The 14,628-nt window shown below is 44.1% G+C and overlaps 2 protein-coding genes across 5 annotated transcripts in view; one reads left to right on the top strand and one right to left on the bottom strand.

The window, feature by feature from the left end:
- Positions 1-2,203: 2,203 nt before the first annotated feature.
- Positions 2,204-6,135, top strand: nmur3 (neuromedin U receptor 3). Of its 2 annotated transcripts, XM_040204859.2 has the most exons (3): positions 2,213-2,330; positions 3,292-4,190; positions 5,657-6,135. In XM_040204859.2, the coding sequence occupies exons 2-3, from the start codon at positions 3,359-3,361 to the stop codon at positions 6,058-6,060; spliced, it is 1,236 nt and encodes a 411-aa protein (XP_040060793.2). In that variant the 5' UTR covers positions 2,213-2,330; positions 3,292-3,358; the 3' UTR covers positions 6,061-6,135. The 2 variants fall into 2 exon arrangements, with proteins under 2 accessions (XP_040060792.2, XP_040060793.2); XM_040204858.2 differs by having other exon boundaries at positions 2,204-4,190.
- A 1,500-nt stretch (positions 6,136-7,635) lies between these two features.
- lactbl1b (lactamase, beta-like 1b) overlaps positions 7,636-14,628 on the bottom strand; it is a 31,834-nt gene continuing 24,841 nt past the window's right edge. For all 3 annotated transcript variants that reach the window (XM_040204845.2, XM_040204846.2, XM_040204847.2), the window contains 5 exons: positions 13,661-13,767; positions 12,183-12,340; positions 9,955-10,202; positions 9,118-9,223; positions 7,636-8,904 (listed from right to left, as the gene is read on the bottom strand). In XM_040204845.2, coding sequence (XP_040060779.1) covers positions 7,926-8,904; positions 9,118-9,223; positions 9,955-10,202; positions 12,183-12,340; positions 13,661-13,767 — 1,598 coding nt within the window. In that variant the 3' untranslated portion in view covers positions 7,636-7,925. The remainder of the gene's footprint in view (positions 8,905-9,117; positions 9,224-9,954; positions 10,203-12,182; positions 12,341-13,660; positions 13,768-14,628) is intronic.

The raw sequence follows: 14,628 nt of genomic DNA, 5'->3' as shown, positions 1-14,628 counted from the left end.
TAGTAGATTGTGCAGGGGTCAAGTGAAGGTCATAGCGCCGCCTGTTGCGCGGCACTCCAAGCGTTTGCTGTAAAAAGGAAAATTTATCTTAAATAAATAACTTGATGGGTCTCTTTTTGACCTCAAACGTTCAGATCTTTGTGCATTATTTACAGTTCCATTCTGCAGGAATATTATAGTATGGTAATTTGATTAGACATGACGTGATTTAAGAAACGTGCGCCTTAAAATAACAAATATGAACTAATATCAGCCTGAACATCTGCCAAACTGAATAAGACAGAAACAATAGAGCCGCTTTTAGCATTAGTTGTATATTAAAGCTACTATTAGGAACTGTCACGTTAAGTTGTAAGCGGTCATTGGGAGGAGGACGATGAGGAGGACGATGAGGAGGACGATGAGGAGGACGAGGTGGTGGTGCTGAGCGAGGAGCTCTCCTTGACTCGCCGGAGCAGGGACTTCAGGTTGACTCGGCAGCATTATTTTGTGATAATTAAATCAGCATGAGGTGCTGTGGGTTCAACAAGGCCATCATTGGCACTAGAAATAGGTCCTCAGTAGTTACCACACAGTGTGGGGGGAGCCAACAAAGCAGCGCAAACTAATAAGAATGGTAACTTTAGCAAGATAAAGAAATGCCGAAGTGAGCCTTTTTAGAATTGGACACAAGAGCAGGTTAATGCTCCCATAAATGGAACAATGCTGCTTTTTTATTTGTTTTTTTTAGGCAATGTACAGGCATCGTTTTAGAGGTTCTCTGTCTCGTCCTGTTCTTAATCATCACATTACTCTGATATTTACTTTTTCAGTTAGTAAAAGTATAAATTGTTCATGAAGGGTCATCATACCTCATGTAAAAGATTCAACTGGATGTTTCAGAAAAATGTGGTTGAAGTCTTTGAGCTTCAACATGCCACTTTTTTGCCATGTTTATTTGTCTTGTTGTTATATGTTATTACGGTTAAAAATTAGTTTCGGATAACACTAAGTCCTGCAACTTTTCAAACATCTGAAAAGAACTGACCTTGTGTCTAAGTGTTTATTGATGTCGGATTTCCTGTACAACCAGAACTGTGCCAGTCGGGTCACACAGAAGATCCTGCCAGTATAATCCTGTGAGATCCTGCTGGGATTGTCCATAATAAAACACAAACATGGTGGGAAACAGCCCGCTCCGAGTGTGCTGCGTCTGTTTAATAGGAACCGTGGCCGAATTCCTCATCATCGTGCAAAGAGGAAGTCTGCAGTCATTTGTCCAGACAGATGGTTTATCGAGAATTAAATTACAAACAGCTCCAATTTACTCATAGTCTTTTTAGCTTTAGCTGCAGGCATGTCAGGGTGTAAAAATCAGATGGTGAAGCAGCTGTTTTTGTGCAAAATGTCTATATTAGATATTTCAATTTCAGATGCAACACTGGGAAACGTATTGTGATGTTACCAACCGTCGCTTCTACCCACCTCATGCTTTTAAACATCTGCCTACTGCACCTAATTCTACCAGAGGACCCTCCACTCCATCTATACTCTAAGTATCCCTAAAGCTCTCCTGCTACGGAACAGCCTTCGTAACATATTCTGGCTTTTCTATATTCATGCTTGAAATAAATTATTTAGGAATGGTTGGAAACGACGTGGAAATGCACAAATACACAACATCATCATCATCCACTATTACGTGGATTAAATACAGTGCAAGACTTACTAGTACTGGAGGCTGGATGCAAATTATACTACTTTACTTAACTTGGTTCTTCCAGCAGTGAATGGGAACAGCTGACTGACATCACTTTCAGCTAAACTTTGGACCTTTTTGCACAGATGTGCAGATTTTACTGCTCATGTCGTCCTCCATTAATGACATCGGCAGAACGGTGAGGAATCTGCTCGTGGTGAAAAGGTCTAAACAGACCCTCTGTACCCGTGGTGCTCTTAGACAATATATTGTTGTGACTTTTTTGGTGGATTGTTACTATCCCAGTGATGTGTGATGAGCAGCACACGTCACCTGCAACAACTCCCCTTTTTGTTGTCCGTATGTCAGTCAATCAACATGTTGTCGTGCAATTGGCCAGACCTCGTGATTTATCTCTCCCCACTGCCTCCCTCTGCAGACCCCCTCCCTCACCCCCGGCTTCCCTCCTCCCTCCACCTCTTTTCTGTACATCTCACCAGTGCCTCTCCTTTCGTCTCCTCTGCAGCAACCAGAACCGCATCCAACAACTTTTGCGTTTGCTTGTTTTTAAATTCTTTATTTTCTGCAGAGTTATTCACCTCATTTGCAGCGTTCGCTTGCTCGTCTCCCGTCATGATCAGAGCGGGTTAAGGTGAGGTGGACTTCTATTCAAAATATTTGAAAAATATGTCTTTGCGATGGTGTGTCTGTGATCAACTTAACGTGTCCTGTTTGCTGTGTTCTTATCATGTTTTACCTTCTCTTCTTTTTTTTCACGTCGTCATTCAGCTTTTCAATGAATGACCATTTGGCCAATTGAATTGTTTAACCTTAAATTCCTAAAATACAGTCCTCATGTAATAATAATAATTGGCATACTTAGAAAAACAACCCAAAGCCATTAAGTGACACAGTTGGAGCACTGGCTGCCTGTTGGGGAACATTACGTTTCTGTCAGGTGAAATCCGACAATGCAGCTCTCGGCTGAGCGCATTATTCGTCAGACCTTGGATTTGCAGCGACATAATTGACCTTCTAGAAGAAGCTATTAGTGTCTATCAGTGCAGTGTGTGTAATGCCAATTACGCCCTACAGATTCAGGCTAATGATGATAATTATTCCCTGCATATCAGTTTTGCAGTTACATAAATACCCTCATCAGTCAGGGTGAATAAAGATTTGAATATGAGGTTAATTTGATTTTCTTCCGCAGACTACCAGTCACCAGACTAAACAATAATGTGATAATAATAAGACAGTTGGTTGAGTAAATTACATTTAAAAACATCTGTGCATCTTATCATTAACTTAATATCTTTGAGTTTTTTGATTTATGTTTGGTTAAAACAAGGAAAATATGAATAAGGAAACTAATGGGAAGAGTAATTAAAACAATCATCCTCTAGTTATATGTATTTGTGGTTTAATTTAAATCCTTAATTTAAGCTTGATACGGGTCAAGATTAAACACTTTTCGAGCTCTTAAAAGACAATTAGGTCTCAAGATCTCGAGCTTATGGTAAGAAGAAACGATACCTCAGAGACATAACTCAAATGCCCTCATCTGGTGGCCCTTTTTGTGTCCTCTTTTCTCTTATTTTCGTTTACGGCAGGCCTCAAAAATCAGCGCCGGAGTCGTTGACCTCTCCACCGGGTTGTCCCCCGGTTTTCCTGTCCGAAATGGAGCTCTCAATGCAGGGCTACTCTTCGAACGCCTCCACCTTTCTCCCCAACCGCAGCGAGCCGCTGAACTACACCGATGACCAATTCACCGAAGTCAACCTCTTCGAAATCCTGGGTCCCAAGCGGTCTCCCTTCTTCCTCCCCGTCACCAGCGTCTACCTTCTCATCTTCCTCACCGGCTTGTCTGGCAACGTGCTCACGTGCGCAGTGATCGCAAAGCACAAGAAGATGCGAAACCCCACCAACCTCTACCTGGTGAGCCTGGCCGTGTCCGACCTCCTCGTGCTGCTGTTCGGGATGCCGTTGGAGGTCTACGACCTTTGGAGTAACTACCCGTTCCCCTTCGGCGCGGGCGGCTGCTACTTCAAGACCTTCCTCTTCGAGACGGTCTGCTTTGCCTCCATCCTCAACGTCACGGCCCTGAGCGTGGAGAGGTACATCGCCGTGGTGTACCCGCTCAAAACGCGCTACCTGTCCACCAACCGGCACGCCAAGCGGGCCATCACCGCCGTGTGGGCGGTCTCCATGATATGCGCCGTCCCCAACACCTCCCTGCACGGCATGTTCTACGTCCCGGAGAGGATGGAGGAGTCGGCCACGTGCACCGTGCTGAAGCCGCTGTGGATCTACAACGTGGTCATGCAGATCACCACCGTGTGCTTCTACTTTGTGCCCATGATGGTGATTAGCGCGCTGTACCTGGTGATGGGTCTTCACCTGTGCCGGGAAAGGCGGCTCCCCGCCGGCGTCTTGGGGAAGAACTGTGGCAGCGTCATTCGGAGGAAGAACAGCGTGAACGGACGCAGGAGACAGATAAACAAAATGCTGTGTGAGTTATTCTGCAGGCAACGTGTGTGTGACTGTGAAATGTTTCAAAGGTTTGGGGACGGATCTCCTGTAATGTGTGATATCTTTGCCAAGGCATGTACCTGAACAGAGGAAAACACAGAGCAAACAATATCGGCAGCTATGCTTTGAGGGGATCATTTGTATTCTGGAGTGAGTCACATTCTCTAAGCTTTGGGCTGTGTATAGTTCTTATAGTCCATCTGCACGGCTCCTCACTCTAACTTAATGGATTTTGTCCTTCCGGCATGAGGAGTTTCATTGTAGATTGGTATATATCCCTCATCGAATGACAGTAGCAGGTTGCTTCGAATTGAAACCACATGAAAAGACTTAGCAGGGCTACTCAGCAGCATTAAAACATTTAAAAAATCACATCAAAGAGACTGCATGAATATCTCATCAAATTCAATTAATTCCTGTGGTTAATTACAGACACATGAGAAATAATGTCACATTGGATCTTTACGAAAATGTTCAGAAATGATGCACAAATAGTGCATCATTTTCAATCGAGTTATTTTGTCCTGTCTTTGAGAAGTCAGCCAATAGTTACATTACATCACGTTACATGTCATTTAGCGACGTACAATAAGTGCATTCAACCATAGTGTACAAACAAGAAACAAGAAAGTGCAATTTCCTCAAATAAGCCAATTTACAATTTGCTATAGATGAGTGACGTTACAAGTACAATTTAAGTGCTACAATTTGTTTGTGGAAGATGTGAAGGCTCTCTGCGGTCCTGGTGTCTTCAGAGAGCTCGTTCCACCATTTCGGCGCAAGGACAGCAAAGAGTCGTGATCTAGTTGGAACAAGGTGAATCAGAATATAGATGCCGTTCTGCCAAAGAACCTGGAATAACAATACTTTGTCATCGAGCCTTTAGGCTCTACTCAAATGGGGAAAGTTAAATAAACAGATCTAAGTCAGTTAGCTTTGTGCTAAATACCCACCATCATAAACAGCCTGCTGCGCCTCCTTCAGTGGGATCATACAGGGAGTATTATGCATGGATTAATAAGAGAGGAATGGAATGAGAGCTTTATCACCATTAAGTACCACTCACAACGACACGATGAGAATCAAAGGATCCTATTATGTAACTAAAAGACTTTTTAGATTCAGTATTTAGCACATGTTAAATGTGATATTAACGAGTAATGTTTTCTTCATTGAGGCAAACATCACCGGAAGTAACAGTTATTATTTAGACTACAAGACTGTGCATTGAGATCGGCATTCTCATCCTCATCTGACTTGTGTAATGTCCCAAAGGCTAACACGGCTACAAACAGGACGAAATGTGGACATTATCTATCGTTGCCCGTAAGGTTGCCAAAAGCATCGAGAGTTTATAAATATTCCAAACCGGCGAATCGTGTTTAACCTGCAGCTGCAACAACGAGGCGACTAAACCGTCTGGTTCTCTCTGGCCTGATTCTCCAGCGATCGTGGTGGCGGTGTTCGGAGTCTGCTGGGCGCCCTTCCACATCGAGAGGCTCCTCTGGAGCTCCATCACCCAGTGGACCGACTCGATGCACGCCGTTTATCAGTACGTCCACATCGTGTCCGGCGTCTTCTTCTACCTCAGCTCCGCGGTCAACCCCGTCATCTACAGCCTGCTGTCCACGCGCTTCAGGGAGTGTTTCCGGGAACTCGTTTGCTCGCAGGCGGAGGACAACAGCTCCGTCAGAGACTCGCCGCCGCTCCCTATGACTCTACTGGAGGCCACTGTCTCGAGGGGCGCAGCTCGGGCCGAAGGGAAGGACTCCAACACCGGCCTCCCTTTGCTGTCGCCTAACGTGGCGCTGAGCAAAGACAGCGCAAGCGCAGAGACTTCTGTGTTCTGACTCCGGAACCAGCAACCGTCATTGGACATTTTGGGAGTTAGATGAGACAATCTAGACAATTTACAATATATTTGCCAAAGGCAACACCAAAAATATATCTGTACACTATGTATGCATTAAAGAAAGAGATATGATGTGGAATCCAAAACGTCCTAATCAGCGGATTCCTATCTCTGTTTCTAGCCCTTATGCTAAGCTAACGGTCTGCTAGCTCCAGTGGTTTTGATATTCTGCTTTAAGCCTCTGCAAGAAAGTGAAGCCATTTCTCAAAAGTTTTAAACGGTTCCTTTAAGCCTGCATGTTATTAAAGAGCTCGTATGTGGACTTTTGATGCGTTTGTTTGTCGCTTTGAATAGTATTGTTGGAACAGTGCCTGCATATTTCACCCGCTGTCTTATTCTGTGAATGCTCTGTGCCTAAGAAGGTGAATCCGGAAGGAAAGTGGGACAATCTCATCTAAATGATGCACATTGTACTGTGTCTTTTTGTGTATATGGAAAGTTGATATGTTGCTGGCCAGCGAGAAGGTCAACTGCTTCTTCTCTGTAATTCAGTGGAACTTGTGAAATTAGACTTGTAATGCAATCGTGCACATCATTTCATTAATTGGTCAGCCCTTGTTCAATGTGAAAAAGTTCTATTGTGCAATGCCTTATTTAAAATAAATATATATTGATAATGTCAACACGTAGCGGTTGTTTTATTTTATACCCATCTCGCTCTTCACGACATTAATATGCATCCTTCCTCATAATGATTGTATTGCTCAGTGTGCTGTGTGGGATTGTTGCTGTATGGAAGGTTGCATCAGCCCCCTCTGACATTTATTTAAAATAAAGAATCATTAAGGGGTTTACTTGTCACAATATTGCATGACCAATGACTGCATTTTTCCTTCAAACCATCCATCGGAATAAAATCTGTGGGCCTCGACAACAAAGCATTGAATTGTTAAATGGCAGTTTCAATATCCATCTGCAGGATGCAATAAATTTATACTCTTTACGATTTACTCGCTGCACCTGGTGCAATTTTGCATTGCATTGTCTTTGCCTTTTCCATCATTCATCCAGACACATAGTCTACTATGAGCAGTAAAACCTACGGGTTATTTTTTAAAACTTGATTCTGTCATCTTTCTGCACCGGTCAGAGCTGTGTGTTATTTTTCTATGTGTTAGAGCTTGAGGCAAGTTGAAGTTTTTAGGGATCAAACAGAGCCACTCAGCCAAGAAAAGGCCTCTCTGCCTTTGTGATTGCTATATCATTTGACATCTTTGTGTCCGCTTCACATAAAATCAGCTGTTACTTTCTGTGGCGGACTGCCTGTATATTCCTGTCCAGCATTAAAGTCCTGATTCAATCTGCCAAAAGTTCATAAATAATTCAACAAAAAAAAAGATTTTCCCCATGACCAACTAATGATGAATAAGTATTAGCTGATTCTTTGGTGAAACTGCAATCATGGTCCAACAATAGAAGATTAAATCTTGGTAAACATTTATACAAACAACAACTACACAAGCTAGTTGTGAGCATTCGTTCTTTCAGAAAACTCAAGGACAGAAGACACCGAGACAATGTAACATCGGTTTAATTGAAGGCGGGAAAATCACATGGACCGTATCACCATAATGTTAATGTTGGGAGGCGAAATGAAGGACAGTCCTTATTTAGCAGAGAAAGTCATTAATTTTCTGTGCAAGACATTTTAAATATTACTGTCCCTCTCTCTGCAGAAGGTTAATTAAGAGCACGATGCTCAATCAATCCTCGATTGCCTAAATGACGCCGACTTTATCGCACGTTCTTTCGATATTCACTAGGTCATTTTCAAGCTGCCGCCAGTTGGCTCGGGGCTGCGGCTCAGCTGGAGAAGGTCGGCTTGCGTGCTATCCTGACCACGTTGTACGTGTTCAGTCCCGGCGTGTCAAAGCCGGGGGACAAACCGCGCCTGTCAAACGCGTAGAAATTAAACAGTTGGCCATCTTGGGCTTCCAGGGACACCGAGGCCGTCCCGACTCGCAAAACACAGGGGTACTCTTTCTCGAACACCACTCTGAACACCCGGTCAACCAGGTAGTTGAGTTTTATTGTCCTGTACTTCTCTGGAATGAGCTCCTCAATCTGCGGCCCAAACTGTTGCATGATGAGAACTCCGTCGGACCCGACTTTTATCTCGTAGAAGGTGATGTTGCTGTAAGTGAAAAAGCCTACGTAAGGTTCCGGGTTTGGTGGAGGGGACAGGACCTTATTGCCCTCCCTGAAGGCTTTTTCAATCGCTGGTATGATGTGGTTGTAGGCTTTGGCGACCAAGTCCTGGCCCTGTGGCCGGCTGCCAGCCATGAGCACCACCAGGCCCAGCTTCATTCTGGGAATGAGGGAGAAGGTGGCGGAGTAGCCGTCCAGATCGCCGTCCTTTCGCACCGTCTCGTAGCCCATGAGCTCGTTCACCTCCCACGGCGTGCCCGTGCGGTTGGCGAAGTAGTCCTTGTCGCACCTGAAGAGCGGGGTCAGCATGATCTTCAACGAGTCCGGGTCCAGCATCTTGCGGTGGTACGCGCCCAGCAGCACCATGGCGAGCTTGGCCAGGTCGGCGGCCGTGGAGAACATCTGACCCGAGGGCCGGTACCAGCCCAGGTCGTAGAGCGGGGCCGGCTTTCCGTTGGAGTACACGCCGACGGCCATCTGGCCCTGGAGCCCCGGGGTGACGTCGAAGCCGGTGTCCTCCATCCCCAGGCGGTCCAGGATGTTGTCTGCGATCCACCGCTGGTAGTCGACGGCGGCCACCCGCTCGGCCATCACGTGGGCCAGCAGCGAGAAGGCCAGGTTGCTGTAGTGACATCTGAAAAGAAGAAAAAACTATCATAATGTAGGGAAAACACCATAAAAAGCACATATTTGTTTAATGCAATCAGCGTTATCTGAATTGGTATTTAACATTCCGCAGCATAGCAGCACTTTGAAGGGGCACATAGCCTGTGAGGAAACACATTTAGGCAAATGCAATCAATCCTGCATTTGAATTCTCGAATCGACTCAGCAGGACAAATCTTACTTTGTGCCGGGGTCTGCGACAAGGACGTCATCTTGCAGCAGATTGATAGCCGTTTGCGTTTTTCCTTTCCAGAGCAGACTCGTAGCGCGGAGTCTCCTGGGAAGGCCTGCAAGGCATTAAGTAACCAAATAAGGCAGCAAATATGACAAGGGATCTGTTGGTGTTGAATCAGGCGTTTACCTCATTTGAACACATCACACAGAGAGTAGAATGTTAGATGTTTGTTAATGCAAAATGATTGTTGAAGGGTTTGCTGTGACATTAAGGATGTAACGGTTTACTTGTGATGACAAACTGAATACAGTCTTGACATAACTACAATATTTATTTTGCATCTTTTTGTGATCGTACCTCTGTCGTTGCTCATATTCTTAACCAAGCACAATTTGTGATTGTTTGGTGTAATATGAAATGTCAGAAGATGAGAAAAAAAGAACAATAATGACCTACCTCACCCAGGTAATATGCTCTAATTACTGATTTGTTAGAAATGTTTGAGGTTTTGGCTAAAATATTTAGCTCATCACATTTGTTGCATAAAAACAGAATAAGTAACAAATTATTAGATTTGTTGTTCCAGCAATTAAACCAATAACTACAAAGTAAAAAGTGTAATCTTCAGAAATAAGAAGGAACTTCGAGCTGAATGTTGACATTCAAAACATATTCTGATCGGAGAAAACCTTCATACTTTTAATTAGGTGTTTGTTATTCAGGCCCCCTCCCGTGGGTTTAACTGCCCCACCTGTAGATCTCACAGCCCGCGTCTCGGATTAGATGTACCGCATCACAGCAGTCAGCCGTCCTGCACCTGAAGCTGCTCTCTCTAAACTGTACCTGACAGCTGGCTGGCCATCCTGCGCAGGGTGACGGAGGACGAGCGGACCTGAACCTCGCCGCTGTCCAGAAATATCAGGCCATCCGTCACGTATTTCAGCTCAGAGTCTCGCGTCTTCCCCAGAGGGTTTTTAATGGTGAAGTTCTCCAGATATTTCTCCAGGGGGTCGTCCAGGGAGCCGATCTTTCCGTCCTCCCACAGTTTGTACAGCATCAAGGTCGGGAAGATTTTTGACAGGCTTGCGATTCTGAAGGACAGAAGAGCAGAGCAGTGTGATTTTTTTTTGTATTTTTTATCAGACAGAAAATACCTCATGAGTGTTTTAAAAAATGAGTCTATAAGAAAATGCCTCTGAGTTCATGGTGTTAATCGCGGGCTTTCAGGTCTCAATACGATGATGTTGCCATGGTGACAACCTGTACAAACTCTCACAGTACCGGTCAAAGGTTTGGAGACGCGTATGCTGTTCGGTCCGTGACAGCTCATGAAATATAGTGCAAAAGAAAGAAACTGCAGAAAACGTAAAAGCTCACGAATCAACATATTACATCAAAATAAGCTACGGTATATTATTATTTTAAAGAGTCCTTATATTATAATAATCCTTTTTTTTAAAGATTTGGCTTTAATAAATAAACTTACTTCGGTATTGTTAATAAGATAACTGTAAATATTTTTAAATATGTTAAATGTGAACCACATAAGCCAATTTTAAGTCAAATATTTCAATGGCCCAAGGGTGTCGTGTTGATGTTAATTCTACTGGTTATTTATGTGACCTAAGTTAACTTCTTTACATGGAAAGCCATCTTATGTGACAATATCTCAATGTTGACTTTTTTTTTCACGAGAGACAAAAGCACCTGTCATCTCTGTTAAAGTCACGAGTTCATTTCACTTTTCCATCGTCCATCCCTCCTTTGTTCCCGTCATACGGCCACTAAAGGCCGCTGATTAAAAAGAAAAAGAGTAAAAAGAGTGCAAAAGAGAGAGGAGAGTCTCTGGAAACAGTCAAATCAATGTGCGCACAGGTTTTGAGGCAACTCATTTTGGAGAAATTTAATCCTCCTTTCCTCGTCTGCATGCTGCAGTAGTGAAAGAGTCAGAGTCAGAACATCCGAAGGCACTTAAGTACCACTCAGCGAGGGAACACGCTGGTTAATCTCCTGCTGCTCCGACGGAAATTTCTACAATCTAAGATAATAACCCCTTTAGCAGGTCATCACGCTTTTCATGCCAATGAGTTTGAAGATTTCTTCTGATAAAAGCCAGAATCGCAGTCTCTCGGCTCAGGTACTAAAAGTCGCTACGTCTCGGGCCTCTGCCGCATCAATTTGCCGCAATCCGTTTTTACCAAAGCCTTCAACTTTATGGGAATGCAACATCAAGTGTCAGCGTTTCATGGTGTGACAGTCGGCCAGCGTCACAGCTGCAGCTGTTAATCCCTGTGCGCAGCTTATCCACTTTTATGTCTCTTGATCGCGCCAGAATTGTGATAACCTACAGGAACTGAGATCCTCATCGAAATGTTAAAAAAATAAAAAACTGCGGTTTTGCTACAGAGATCCGATCGAAATCTGTTAAAACTACCCATATTTCTAGCATTGGGATTACGCTTATCTCTTATCAGAGAGCTCCACTTAAGGAGCATATGGATTTCATTCAGACTGGTTGTAGCGTGTCGGCTGTCGCCCGGCAGCATTATTTCAATCCAACTAGTGAAAAACTGGTCAATCTGTGTGATGCTGCCAGCTTTCTTCCCTTGGAAGGCGGATTGTTGTGTCGCATTTCCTTCCTGCGCTGCAGCACACTAGTGGCTTTTTTAGAGTAATCACCAGACATGCAGGAGAAAAGGATCTACGTCATTCTGCAAACTCCATCAGCCAGGAGCTTCCATGCGGATGTATGTCCCGGGCTTATGTGGCCCTTTACGATGAATTCAACTGATGTAATGATGCTCATCCCATAATGAAAACCCACTAATACAAAATGTAAGAGAGAATGAGCAGTAACAGCGGAAGGAGCGCCACATCATGCTTTTTATTAATTTCTTCAGAACTAAACGTAAAGGGCCTTGTGATGTGACACCAAATGGGGAAATACATGTGCTGAGAGATTTAAATTCATTATTATTATTCTATGCAACAAAAAAAAACTGATTAGGAATAGAAAACAGTTAACGTGCCTTTTGATGTTAGTATTTTTGGGACTTGGTTTCATCGCTCACCTGTAAATCGTGTACTCGTTCGGGGGTCCCGAGAGGGGGTCGCTGCCGTTCCTTTTTCCGAAGTTGCCGGTCCACAGAACGGTGTCGTTTAGGATCACGATGGCCGACAGAGAGGGGAGGCTGATGGGATTGACGCTCTGCCGAAGCACCAGGTCCACCTGTAGGGGGCGCAGCACCACGGGAGGACTTTCAGAAAAAGGTCTCGCCTTTAGATGAAGATGATGGAAGTTTGTGAAGAACACCTGCAGGAAGACAGGCCCGCTCTGCCTCTCTCTTGGAGCTAAACTAAGCTAAGCTAAGCTAATGGACTGTTGCCACGTGTTTAGGATGCATGTTATAAGAATGAAAATGTAATAATGAAGTTCCACTGGATATCAATGCAACTTGAATGCATTTGCATGTTCTTGATTACCGAGAGCATCGTAGGACCCCCTTTGAGAAAACAATGAGGGAAAACTATAACACCTTGCGGCATTGACATTTTACTCTCCTCTAGTCTACAACAACTACACCAGCCGAATACACCACATGCTCCATCAGCAACTCTTCCCCACTGTTTTACGTTCTGGCTTCTTCCAATAATTGTGGAGTTTACGGCGCGTCTCAGAGGGGTTCTTAGCAGTTCCATGGAGTCTCCAGTCCACTCAGATGATTTAATTTAGATAATTTTTCAAATTAGAGAAGAGCTGATACAAAACTTTATCTTGTGAGTCTTTTATGGGGACACGACCTGAATGAAAAAAGCAAAACTGTATGGAAACAATACTTGAAATTAGCTTCAGCTCGACCAAAAAAAATATCCCTATTAGGAATTGACAATCCATCAACATCAGTCACGTGACTTTGACTTTTAATGCATTAAGTAAACTTCATTCAGATAATATTCCTGTGGTTTTTACCGAGTGGGATTTTAAACGTATGATCTGATGTTGTGATATTTCTGCTTTTATGTATCTGACAAAGCTTCGTCCTGCAGGAGTGACGGTTCTTCAGTGGTGTGACACATGGAGCCACGTGTCGGTTGCTCGATGCTTTGACGTGTTGAAGCCTGCACGTATTGATTTACAAAAGGCGCCTCGCAGTCCAAAAATCCAGACTTTCTTCACCTGTTTCTTCACTGCACACATTCGCGCCCTCGACCTGCACCCACAGCTCCTTGTTCTAAGCTTCTCTTATTGTTTGCCGCTGAGGTGTCATCGTGATCGTACACGTGGATGATAAACTGGGAACATTGCTGCTCCGTGTGCCTCGCTTTTCATACACTACTTCCTTAATCTCCTTCTGTCAACTGCAACGGCCTTTGGCGTGAAGGATTACCGCGGTCGGCCTGCCTGCACATTCCCTGCGACTCGTGCGGTCGTGAGAGAAATACCATTTTAGTTTTAATGGACGTTTCCACAACAGCGGCGGCAAACTTGAAGACCTCGCATTCACTGCACCGTATTGTCCGCTGTGGTGACATGAGACCTGGACCTCACCTTCTCCAGGGCCTCTTTCAGGCCGGGGATAGGGTGCTCCAGCTGCAGCGGCTCCGGGTGGCGAGGACACATCATCTCTGCATTGGCATTTCGACCCATCCCTTCGTCTGGCAGGAAATGAGAAAAGAGAAGGCAAGATGGGGAGAGGCCAGTGAAATTCCCACTTGATATTTGATAGAATAATGTATTGGCGGCACAAAGACCAGTGCAGCGCAGAATAATTGGCAGGGTTGGGGGCTTCATTAATTCTCTCTGCTTCCTGATGATCCCCTGTGGATCTCACAGGATGAGATTTAGAAGATATGATGGACGCTGCCTGTTGCCACTGTGGACTGTGGATGAACAACAGGACGTATCCACATGTTTCGTTGTGGCTTCAGAGCATGATTCGTATTTAGAGAACTGCTGTCTCTGGAGCTGTGCATTTCCCATGAATAATATCACCTCACGTTTACTTTACTCATTTACATCTATATATCGAGATTATAAACCTGAAAAATATTTTGTGGACTAAAAACCTTTGGTTAAGAAGAAAACAATCAACCCGTAATTCTCAAAGCAGTTCCAGTTGCAATCCGTCAGGGTCACGCCGTGTAAGTAATTTGCTTTTAATTACAATCTCTGACTGACTCGGGTAAAGCTTGTCCGTCCACAGATGAGGACCATTTGCAACAATAAAGCAAGAATATTCCTGCCAGCTTTTTGCCCAATTTAAAAAAAAACTATTTCACAAGATGAGGCCCTCACTGAGAGTCATCTTTAGACTGTTTTTTACTGGTTTAAATGTCTGCATTTATTGGGCTACGCTCATCTGTTCTGTATTGTTCATTTTCCAAAAGCTTTTAAAATCAATTGCCAAGTTGAGTCCAATTGCAGTTTTATTTTTATAAAAAACAACCCTCTATTTAGAAAGGTGGTTACAATCAAAATGCCACAAGAGTACAAATGGTAGTAAGCATTAGATTTAG

The sequence above is a fragment of the Gasterosteus aculeatus genome, chromosome 17 (assembly GCF_964276395.1).
Source record: "Gasterosteus aculeatus chromosome 17, fGasAcu3.hap1.1, whole genome shotgun sequence".
Classification (NCBI taxonomy): Eukaryota; Metazoa; Chordata; class Actinopteri; order Perciformes; family Gasterosteidae; genus Gasterosteus; species Gasterosteus aculeatus.
The sequence above is the reverse complement of the archived record's forward strand: the minus strand, read 5'-3'. Positions and strand labels throughout refer to the sequence as shown.